The sequence below is a fragment of the Quercus suber genome, unplaced genomic scaffold, assembly GCF_002906115.3.
Source record: "Quercus suber isolate HL8 unplaced genomic scaffold, Cork oak 2.0 scaffold_149, whole genome shotgun sequence".
Taxonomy (NCBI): Eukaryota; Viridiplantae; Streptophyta; class Magnoliopsida; order Fagales; family Fagaceae; genus Quercus; species Quercus suber.
Window position 1 is genome coordinate 1,307,840 of NW_027069610.1, and position 12,462 is coordinate 1,320,301.

Genomic DNA, 12,462 nt, shown 5'->3' on the forward strand with positions numbered 1-12,462 from the left:
GATTTCAAATTTGTAGTGGTTTACAGTATAAAAATAACCAAAGTGTTTCCTGCATCTAAACTTATTTGAAACTTAATTTTATTATATTGAAGACGTTCGGTTCAAAATCCCTCCCTAATTATCAAGTTTATATATATATATATATATATATCAAAAGCAAGTTTTAATTAATGAAAAGTTAGAAATGGATTTTAATGTTTTAATTCTTTTTATATCATTTAATTATTTAATCTCTTATGTATTTGATGTTATAGGTATAATTTGGGCTTTGTATAATTTTATTTGATTAAAATTGTTTAAACTAAAACAAAATCTTATAAAAAGAAATGTTTAATCACTAATTTGGTTTTTCAACTACAGGGTAAAATTCAATTTGGTCCCTCAATTGTATTAATTTAGTTCTTCAAAAATTAATTGTGCCAATGTAATGTCCTCAACTTTTCAAATCTATTACAAAAAATTTAAATCGAATATACTTCATCCTTGAATATTTTTTTCGTTCAAATTTTAATGAAGATAATAAAACACATATTAGAAGATTATTTTAGAAAATGTAAATTTTTAAAAATCAAATCAATTTCACTCTTAACTATGTTATATTTTAAACATACATTAGACCAAAGTATGAAGTTGACTTAATTTTAAAGTTGAGTGACTAATTGATGGGTAATAGTTTAAGGACCAAATTGAACTTTATTCAATAATTGGAGGATTAAGCTTTTGTAATTTAACCATGGTTTTGAAACTAGGACCGGACCTACGGTCCGACCGGGAAACGCGCGAACACTCTCACTATTATGGTTCTTTTACCCCTAGAAATCGTTCTAAGTAAGAAAAGTTGGGAACCGTTCAAGTGCGGTTGAACTGCTCAAGTTTGAGAACTAGAACAGTTTCCGGTTCAAGTTAGAACTATTTTTATTAAAAAAATAAAAACATTAAAAACTATATAGCACGCACAATCACCATGTTGAAGCTTCACCATAATATTTTGTCAAACGTTGAACTTGCATCAATGTTCTGGATAGTTTTAGGCGAAAATTTCTTTCTGGCAATGAGTGCTTTTGCGAAATTTTTTTTTGACCAAAAGAAAAAAAGAAAAGAAGAAGAAAGGAGCAGCTAGTGCATGGTAACAATGCAATGCTCTGCAAGAGTTGTTGACACCCAAAAAAAAAAAAAAAAAAAAAAAACCATGATTATTGTTTCCGTAAGTGAGACTAAGAAGGAGGCAGAGGAAGAGTTTTTGTGAGGACTAAGGAGATTTGTGAAGAAGAAATAGAGAAGAGGGTTCATCAAAAAAAAAGAAAAAAAAAAAGAGGAACATTGAAGAAACGTGTAGCCAACTAGGCATTGGGAAAGTAAAAGAGGCATTAGGAGGTAAAATTTTAAATAGGTGGATGAGAAAAATTTAAGATACTAGTAAAAAAAAAAAAAAGAAAGAGATAAAGATGTAGAATTATAAACGGTGGAGGAGATAAATCAATCAATCAAACGGTAGAGAAAAAAGGAAGAAAAAATAAAAGAAACAAAGAAAGGAAAACATATTGTACTTAGGCAATTTGAAAAGGGGAAGTGCTAGTCCACAATATTTTTACAACATTTTCACAAAAAATTACAGGTGGTTAGTTGTTATTAGTTCAAATTTAAATTTAGCACTGAGATTACTTTTTTAACCTAACAATAACAACTAGTAACAACCTGCCATTTAGGATTTGTTGTAAAAATGTTGTGAACATATCATTTCTCTTTGAGAAGTATAAGAAATTAAAAGAGAAACAAGATGTCCATAGTATTTTTCATAACATTTTTATAACAAATTTTTAAGTAGTAGGATGTTACTGGTTGCTTTTATTGAAGCAAAAAAGTAATCTTAATGTTAAGTTCAAATTTGAACCAACAACAATTAACCACCTATAATTTGTTCTGAAAATGTTGTTAACGTAGCACCTCTCAATTTAAAAACATCCATTCTCACGTCACTTCCTCTTCACTCTTCATGGTTATCATTGATTATTTTTTTATTAATTATAAAATGGGTTGAGTCCTATGGATTGTGTCTAACTTATAATTGAGGATTAAAAAATATATGGAATTTTTGATAATTTATAGGAATATATCAAATAATTAAATTTATATACATTAAAATAATATATATTCAGAATGTTTTACTAATTTAATTATTAATTTATTTATATTTTAAATAATTATTAATTTAATTATGACATCACCGCGGTTCAACCTCATTTCGACCTCGATCGGATCTCAAAACCTTGAACCTCTCCTTTGTCCCGTTCTTTGAACAGTCCGGGTTTCAAAACCATAAATTTAACACATAAAATTTATATTGTATTTTCACCAAATGAATGAAAAGTGTTGGCTTGTAAGTGATTCTAATCATATAGTGATTTAACTAAATTCTTTTTCTCCAAAGAGCAATTTAAGTTGGAACTAAACTAATTTGGAGCACAACATATCCATGCAAAGTGAAAGTAGATTTTTTATTTGGTTGTTTTTAGTTGGAAATAAATTGGCCACCATGGATCAATTAGCATGGGGTTCATGCTATAACAAGAAAATGAATTCCAACTCGAATTATTGTGATGAGCACTACAAAAAAGCTTATCCATGCGCTCCTGGAGTTGCATACTTTGGTCGTGGTGCTCTACCTATCTATTGGTATCTACTTTATCATTTACACTAAAATTGATCATACATCATATATATCTTTGCATTTGAATTATTTTATCATCTTATGTTGATTAATTTTATCCAAAGTTTTATGTTTATCATGCACAATGAGATTATTTTCTAGCATAAATCAAATATGAGTATCTAAGTGATACATTCTTCAAACGAATTTAGTGTAGATCAATTCATATTGCATGCCTCTATTCATTTTATTTTATTTTTTATTTTTTGTTTACTCATGCTTTCAACAGGAACTACAATTATGGAGAAACAGGTAAAGATTTGAAGGTGGATTTGTTAAACCATCCAGAATACATTGAGCAAAATGCTACCTTGGCCTTCCAATTTGCGATTTGGAGGTGGATGATGCCAATTAAAAAACATCAACCTTCACCACATGATGTCTTTCTTGGCACCTGGAGACCCACCAAAAATGACACTCTAGCCAAGCGAGTTTCTGGATTTGGTACTGCCATGAACGTGCTCTATGGAGATCTTGTTTGTGGTCAAGGTGATAATGAGTCCATGAACAACATTATCTCCCATTACCGATATTACCTTGATATTATGGGTGTTGGCAGAGAAGAAGCTGGGCCTCAAGAAGTGCTTTGTTGTGCTAAGCAAGTTGCTTTCAATCCATCTTTCTCCTCACCTCCTTGAGCTTTGTTTGGTTTTGATGGATAGTTTGCCCTTTGTTGAACTAATCATTTTTTTAAGGAGGTGCATTTATAAGGTTCTCTGAACCTATCAAGTAACAAAAAGGAAATGATCAAACATTAAGGGAGAGTAATTGTACGTATAAACTGTGTGTGTGTGTGTCTCCGTGTGATGCTATACTTGATTGAAGGTCAAGAGTTTGTATTTAGTGATTTGTAACTGCCTTTTGCCAGTGTTGTGTGGCTATTAAGATATAATTTTTGTTTTCAAGTTCTTAATATTTTGTAACGATTCAGCGTGGATTGTATAGGAAAGTTTCTAGGCCTGTATAGTATGCATTTTAGTTGTGAAATCTTGGAATATCCCATTTTTGCGCTTCCATTTTTTTTAACAAGCATTACGTACATAAAAAATGTGCATTTATTCTGGACTAAGATTAACAGAAATGAAAGAAATATGTTGTTAATTGAAACTTCTCAGATGCCAAGATCAACTTGATACAATTAGAGATATAATTTTTTTTATTTTTGAGAAGACGGTCAAAGAAATTAATTTTTGAATATTAAAAATGATAAAATCGTATTTAAAATTGACCATGTCACAAAAGCAATTAAGTGGATTAGCTATAGTACCAATTGAAAAATAAATGTTAGCAAAATCTTAATAATAGCTCTACCTATTGTGGCAGTTTTTTTAAGCGTTGTAGTAGAGTATCTATAGCAGAGATTTAAAAAGTGGTGGCTTTAAACTGTCTTAATAGGTTATCTTCTTATGGAAGTTTCTAAAAGATTTGTATTAGGTCTCCTATAGTGGTAGTTTTCAAAGCTGGTGAGAGAGAAAAAAAAAAACACGACTGTTAAACCAGTTCTTTGTAGTGCAAACACATACTTAGCATTTTTGCATCTTGAAAAGTTAGAAAAAATATATTTTTAAATAAAAAATCAAATTATAAATATTATGCAACTAATATTTAAATATAACAACAACAAAAAACCCACTTAAATATTCACTTTAGACCCCACAATGAGTTGAGCCGAACTTGACTAAGAGATGCAATTATTTTGGTCCAGCTAAACATAAAAGAAAGGAAGCTGTTATTGGATTTCCTTACACACTCAGCGTGTATGGTGTATACATGGTTGGACTTGGAATTGTGTGTAAAAAGATAGAGAAAACAAGAAGGATGTTTATGATTGTAAGAATATTATTAGGTAATGTTTATAATTTATTAAAGATTAATAGTCATGTCATCAATTAATTGTCTAAATTTAAGTTTTAGTAGTTTAAAATAATGCATAAAAAATGAGTTTATAGATCAAATGACAAATTACATCCGATTGGCATGCATGTTAAGACTATATAGAACACGTAAACCAACGGTTGGATTTTCAAAATTTGAATTCAATAATAAGTTATTGGGTGGTGTAACAGTTTTTAGAGTTACATCAGGTGCAACTGGAACCTAACCCTATATTTTTTAGTTCGATGTGAATTTTGACAAATCTACTGTTAGATTACATAATCTTTATATATTTTCATGTTTACAGAATTTCTAGGTGATCAAAAATTAATAGCCATGTCATCAATCAGTTGTCTAGATTCAAGTTTAGCAGTTTAAAATAATGCAAAAAAGATGAGTTTATAAATCAAATAGTAAATTACATCCGATTGGCATGAAAATTGGCATGTATGTTAAAAACATATAGAACATGTAATCCAATGGTTGGATTTGCAAAATATGAATTCAATAATAAGTTATTAGGTAGTATAACGTTTTTTAGAGTTACATTAGGTGTAACTTGAACCTAATCCTATTTATTCTCATGCATTGTGTGGGTCTATGTCTAGTGTATGTATATATATTTATATTGCCACATAAACTTTATTGCCTCACAATTTAATACTTCATTATTCTAACGTGTGTGTATATATCTAATTAATTTAAAAAAGAAAAACTTTTATCTAATTTCAAATTTCATTATATATTTAAAAACAACATTAAAATTATGTAACACCATATTTTCTAAATGTTATCCCTCCCTAACACTCACTTGCTCTAGCTATTAGTTAGTTTTTTTCTTAACCCAATTATTTAATATTGAATATACATAATTCAAAATTAAAGAAAAAAAATTTAGAAACACACAATTTTGTTTAACAGTTTTGATGTAGTAGATTATGAGTGATTGGTAAAAAGTGATGGCCTATATGAAAGTTAGAGGCAATTAATCACATTATGCCACATAAGATAATTTAGGAAAAGAATGTGATAAAAAGGATGCCCTTAAAATTTCTCTTTTATATATATATATATATATAACAAAAGGTTTAAAAGAATGTGATAAAAAGGATGCCCTTAAAATTTCTCTTTTATATATATATATATATATAACAAAAGGTTTGTTTTTGATCTAATCATCTTTTAACTTTCAAAAAGCCTATAATAATAATAATAATAATAATAATAATAATAATAATAAATAATAATAATATGGAGCAGCAAGATTTTCAAGAAATACTCCACTGCGCGCATTGTGAAAGGAGCTTCCAATCGGTAGACGGGTTTATTAGCCATAATTGCGGAAATATGTTCGCAGACGTCAACACTTTGTAGCAACACAAAGTTGAGTTCCACTCAAAGTATGATAATTTATATTTTATACTTTCAAGAATCTATTACTATATTACTTTATATTTCATATTTTATATTGTTCTTCACATTGAATTCAGGAAACTGATTCATTTTAAGGCACCCAAGAAGGCGAAGAAACGAAAACCTGCTCGTTAAACATGATGTTTACGTAAAAAAGTTCAGAAAGAAGAAAGAAAAAGAAAAAAAAGGAAAAAAGAAGAAGATTCTTTCAACTGGTTTCACTTTGTTACTGTAAGTATCACTGCTATATAGACTATATATGCATTGAAAATCTTTATCTGGTAATTGTTTCTCTATTGTACAATCTGTTTTCTTTGCTCACTGTGTGTACTGGCCTTTGGTATTGAGGATTTGAGATCAAGTTCAAAGGTATAAATTGTTCTATTTTAATCTCCAGGGGTTACTTTGTGTTTCCCTTAAAGTCTCTAGGGTCAACATGCAATTTCTTTTGTTCTTAATATATATCGAATATGATGCTATATATATGCATTGAAAATCTTTATCTGGTAATTGTTTCTCTATGGTACAATCTGTTTTCTTTGCTCACTGTGTGTACTGGCCGTTGGCATTAAGGATTTAAGATCATGCCACATGGCTAATGCCTTAGAAAGTTCAAAAGTACAAATTGTTCTATTTTAATCTCCAGGGTTAATTTGTGTTTCCCTTAAAGTCTCTAGGGTCAACATGCAATTTCTTTTGTTCTTAATATATATCGAATATGATGCTATATATAAGTCACTTGTTATTTTAGAATAGGAATCTCATTTATTTTGTATCAATGATCTGTGTAATGCCATATTTGAATTAATATTCGTCTATTAATCTTTATAGAAAGTCGCTCTTCTTACATAAAACTAGGGTAACAGCTAATACTACATTGAGTGGGAGGAGGGGTTGGGGGATTTTAAAATCTTCATATTGTCTGAATATCTCCTTTGCCAAACCTGACTTCTGATCCGAAAATTGCCTAAATTTTTTTAGGTAGCTTTTAAGTTATTTTACTATTAGAAAGCAGTTAGTGAGTGTTGAATATGGAAGAAACTAGAGATAGTTTAGTTATAGTACAAATTGCTGATTGATGTCTATATTCTTACCAATGGCTGTGTCCAGAAATTTCTAGCCAAGTTTGGACTGCGACTAATTTTGTCTTCAATGTCATCTGAACAAATTTAGTCTAAGGATATTCATATTCATGTGAAAAGGCAATGTGCACTCTGTGTTTTGGGTTTCAACCATATACTTAAGGAATCAGTATTGGACCGGCCTTGTTTTGGGATATGTTTCCTAAACATGATTGGTTTACTTTTATGGTTTCATGATCTTACAGTGAAGTGCCTAAATAATGTTACTGGCATAATAACAAGGTGCTCTTAAATACTGCTTTCTTTTGACATTTCACAATTTTTTTTGCAAAAAAATACATTGAAGAGGATTTAGCACAGCAAATTTAATGAGGTCTTTAGAATTGCATGAAATGGGCCAGTGGTTGAAATGTTGTGGATAGTGTGTTTGGGAATTTTTCTTTCTTTTTTTTTTTAGTTTGCAAATGAAGTAGTATGTGATGTGCATTTTCCTTTTGTACAGGGATGATCAAGGCAAAGAACAGGATTTTAAAGATCTTTTTCAATTCCTTATGGCCAAGTTAGTTTTGCTTTATCTGGGCTTGCTGAACTGTCACCATTTCTACCTTCAACATTGACCAATCCTTGGATTTGTTTTGGACTTCTTCAGACTCTCTCATTGGGTTCCTGTACAGCAATTGCTGTGGAATCTACAAGGTCAATTGGTCCATAATGAGTTTCAATTAAGGAGTTTCCTGGCGATCTGATGATAGGTAATTAATTGATGGGCAAGCTTTGCTTCAATTAGTTCATAGAGGGTAAGATCTTCATCTGTTAGGAGCAATTCAGATGGTGATATTTTATTTTGAAGGGATTTCGTTCTTGGTCTTTTCTTACCATAGTTGCTAATACAGTTGCTAACCTTCTGTAGTTTGCTTAGAAGAATCGCCTCTGTGCTTTTCTGCCTAATTGGCCAATTTGTTCGTTCACCCTGTTTTGTTAATAGTAAATGTGTACTGTCTCTCTCACTATAGAATTCCAAATGAAGTTCAATTGCATTATTTTATTGACAATTAGTTTTGTAGAAAGTTGCCTCTGCTTGTGCAGAGAATTGTGCAGTAGTTACTCATATGGAAGGAGAATGAATCCTTGTAATGAGTTTTAGGAGGAACTAAAGCTTCTTTTGTGGTTTTTGGAGGTTTCGTAGGGTTTTTTTGAGATATACGTGATATCACTTGACTCAAAAAGTTTAAGTCTATAAGTTTAGGCATATTAGACTTCACTATCTCACTCATTTTTCATCGTTATTCAATGTGGAACTTTATGTCGTTTTAGCTTATCCAGTAGCATTTGTCGTCAAGGTTGATGATGAGGAAAAATTCTCCCATTCCTACTGTTAGCTAGCTAGGTAAATAATTTTGAGCTTGCATATATGTATAAATATATTTTGAAAATTATTAATAGTCCAACAGCACCTTGGTGTTGTAAAATGCATGTTGGCAGGTGGCAGCATGATAAGCTCGCGATTTTGCTATCATGGTGGCAACTCTTTGGTAAGTCAGAGAAAACTCCATAGAGGGAACATCTTACCCTGGCGAGAATGAACCTTTCCTCTTTCCTCATTTTCCACTAAGGACTAGCGATCCAACCTAAAAGGATTAGTGAGGAAAAATATTAAAATTATTATCAATTTCACTTAAAAATGATTTTCAATTTTACATGATTATAATAAGTTCATAACTATAATTGATATCATCTTAATATCATTAAAAAAAATAATAATAAGAAGAAACACTAGGTAGTAAGTTGTTATTGATTATTATTTGAACTTACAACTGAAATTTTTTTGTTACCCACAATAACGATCAATAATAATTTGTCACTTAAAATTTATTGTGCAAATGTTATAGACAAAAGTCAACTATTTTAAATACCAACTAAAATTAGGCTTGTAGCCCCCACACCCAACACCAACATTGCCACACCTTGACTTTAAAGGGTTATTTATTTATTTATTTATTTATTTGTGTTTATTAAATTTTAATTAATCATACTAGTTTTTGAGCACGCTTTCAAAAACTCTTCTTTTTTTCTTTTCTTTTTTTTATAAATTGAAACCAAAAAAAATGTTTAGCTCTATCAAAAATATTCCATTAAAAAAAAAATCTATCAAAAATAAAACCAAGTTGATATAATCTATATATTAAAAATAAATAAATAAAAGTTAGAAAGTGTAAGGAGATGTGATACCTAATTTTGTGGGATGTGGAGAAATGTGGTGAAAAAAAAAATTAATTTACCGAAAATTTTGGAGTTTTATTTAGACTCCACATCTTAGAGTCCATGGCTTAAATAGAGTCAAATGTCAACGTTTTCAAGTCGGTTTTGAATAGGGTCAGCCTCTTAGAGTCCATGGCTTAAATGACTTGGAATCCATTTATATGATAGTATAGATATATATATATATATATATATAGATAGATAGATAGATAGATAGATATATAGAGGTAGATATAGATAATTTCATGGGATAATTCATTATGTAAAAAACCATTATTATACATTAGACTTAGTACAAGCATTTATCTATCAATTATAATTAGTTACAAATTTAGGAGCTTCTACCCAATATTTCAAATAAGATATTGAGTTAATCCCATATCAATTTAGGTACACTTTTTCTTTTTCTTCCACCCTCCAAATTTGAGGAAGTAGAATTCTTCTTTTGTGGAGATGCTATGGCTAACATGTTGCTTATAAAGCCCACAAGTCTTCTTTTTCTCTCCTAAATCTCTCCCACCTTTCATTTGTTTTTATTCCTACAGTCATTTAAGTTTGTTTTTCCTAAGTTTAATTTACCTAATCTAAACTAGTTCAAACCGTGTCTTAAACAAGATTCACAAAATAAAGAGTAGATTAGAAATCTAGACTTCCTTTTGCAATATCTCATTGTTTTACATTTGGTCTTGGGGATTAACACATAAAAAGCTAAGGAATTGAAACATCAATCCATTGATGTGAGAATTGTTTCGGTTGAATGCTATGATAAAGTTGGTCAAACATGGTTAAACCTTGTATATTGCTATGGACTTCTTGGATTTGTTATAGTACATAAACTTTGGTTCATTTGTAGTGTTAGAGGGGCTTCAAAGTACCAACTCATTTTTGGATTTTAATTTAGGTTTTCTTGGTTTTTGTGTTTGAATTATAAAACACTTCATGGGGAAAAATGGGTTAGCAAAAATCTAGGTTTGGAATTAAAATCAAGTAGATATGTGACCAATCATGCCATAGAAATCCAATTATTGTCAATTAGAACCCCATATTTGTATGAAACAAATGTCTAGGAAGATAGAGCAATAAATAAAGGATCAAATTTTTAAAAGAGAAGAAGAATTTTTGAGCTAAAATTAAAAAGGAAACCTACAAAAAGAATCAATTTAAGGTCCAATTAGTCCCAAATAGACCAAAAGTGATTGAAATTGAACGAAGGGACTAAATGGGACTTAGGGAACCAAATAGGACTGAAGTAGACCTAACTGGACCAAATAAAAATTGTATAATTTTTAGGAAGAAAAAATTATCGTCAACAAATTTTAGAGAAAATTATACATTATATTATAATTACAAAATAATTATTTATTCCCACACATTACATGAGTCTGCGTCTAGTGTGTGTGTATATATATTTATATTACCACATAAACTTTATATCCTCATAATTTTCATTATTCTATCGTGTGTGTGTATTTATATGTAATTATTTAATTAATTTAAAAAATAAAAACTTTTATCTAATTTTAAATTTCATTATATATTTAAAAACAACATTAAACTAAAGGTCTAAATATATTGGAGTATTTTTGGAGTTTTCGTAAAAAAATTCATTAAATTTAATTCCATTCTCTCCAATTCATTCCAACTTTGAGGGAATGAAAATTTGAGGTTTTAAGGGAATAGAGAAGAATGAATATTCCTTCCTATCCATTTCGTTCCATCTCACTTAAACTCTCAAACAAAGGAAAAAATCTTTTATTCTCTTCATTAAAACTCTCAAACAAGAATGGAAAGAATATTTTAAAATTATTTTTGAAAGCTCGGAAATGTGTTGAAAACATAAGAGCAATTTAGACCCTCCAATTAAAGTTACGGCTTGATAGATTTTACACTAACTTAATACAAAGTGCGGAATAATGTAAATGCGAGCGGATGAACAAATAAACTACTTTAATCCATAAACTAAGCAACAAAGCAGTAATGGAATATAAAAGAGTAGGGAAGAGAGATGCAAACACAGAAAACACCAAGACGTGTTTTCGAAGAGGAAACCGAAGAACTCGGTGAAAAACCTCTCCGCCGCCCTCCAAGCGGAAATCGATCCACTAGACAATTAGTTGGGATACATAGGTTAGTAAGAGACCTTCCAAGCCTAATCTACCCAATGCACCTAAGCCCTCCAAGCTCCTACTCCAACAAGGTTTCTCGGAACCGTGTCTTGTCTAGCTCTCCGGATCCCGCAACAAGCTCCATGTTGCATCTGCCATTCCAGGCTTCTTCCAATGCTTCCCAGCAACACTAAAACGTCACTCAACACACTCAAAGGGTGAGGTAAGTGTTTGGACTATCAACCTCTGAATGGTATGGAAATGGAAAGGGAAGAGTTAAGGAAATACCACAAGCAAGTGTATAGAGAAAGGCGGAGATGACAATCTCTAATTCCCAATGTGTTTGGCTAGGGTTTTCTCTCTGAAGCATACCTCAACATTTGTGGGTAATGAGGGTATATATAGGATAGGTGCAAAAAGTGTGAGTCAGTCAATACAAGCTGGTAGAACAAATTGTCTTGCGGGTGTCTCGCGGGAAGGCCTTACCCGCAAGATACTCGCGAGACATAGCTGTCTCCACTTGGCTTGACTCTTCGCATTCCAGCATGTGCATGGCACATGTTTCACTTCGCAGGAAGCTAAGTCGTGACATACTTGCGAGAATCCTTCAGCCTCCAAATACTTGAGTCTTCACACACTCTCTCTATCACACAACCCTTACAACAAATCCCAAAAACAATACAGGGTATAAACGATTGAAAGTGATTACAATCAAATTTGGCACGGAATAAAAGCCAACAAAATACATAGTTGTAAATAACAACTTTACAATCTCCCCATTTGGCTATTCCGTGACAAAACCCTAAAACAAACTCTAGACTTAAATGTGAGTTTGGGAACAAAGGCAAAACTCACTCACACCTAATTCTAGATTCTAATAAGCTCTTGAAACATATGAACAAGTATCTCCTGAAACACAACAACACAATTACATCATTGTATGTAGAAAAACTTGAAAAGCATATGGAGCAATAATAGCATGATCAAGCAAAAAAGAAATAGAAACACTAGATCATGGCAA

The 12,462-nt window shown here is 30.9% G+C and overlaps 1 protein-coding gene across 1 annotated transcript in view; it reads left to right on the forward strand.

Moving 5' to 3' along the window:
- LOC112007789 (chitinase-like protein 1) overlaps positions 1 to 3,620 on the forward strand; it is a 4,327-nt gene extending 707 nt beyond the window's left edge. Inside the window, 2 exon segments of the mRNA XM_065777143.1 lie at positions 2,514 to 2,673; positions 2,937 to 3,620. Of these exon segments, the coding sequence (XP_065633215.1) occupies positions 2,514 to 2,673; positions 2,937 to 3,345 (569 nt within the window). The 3' untranslated portion in view covers positions 3,346 to 3,620.
- The last annotated feature ends 8,842 nt before the right edge of the window (positions 3,621 to 12,462 follow it).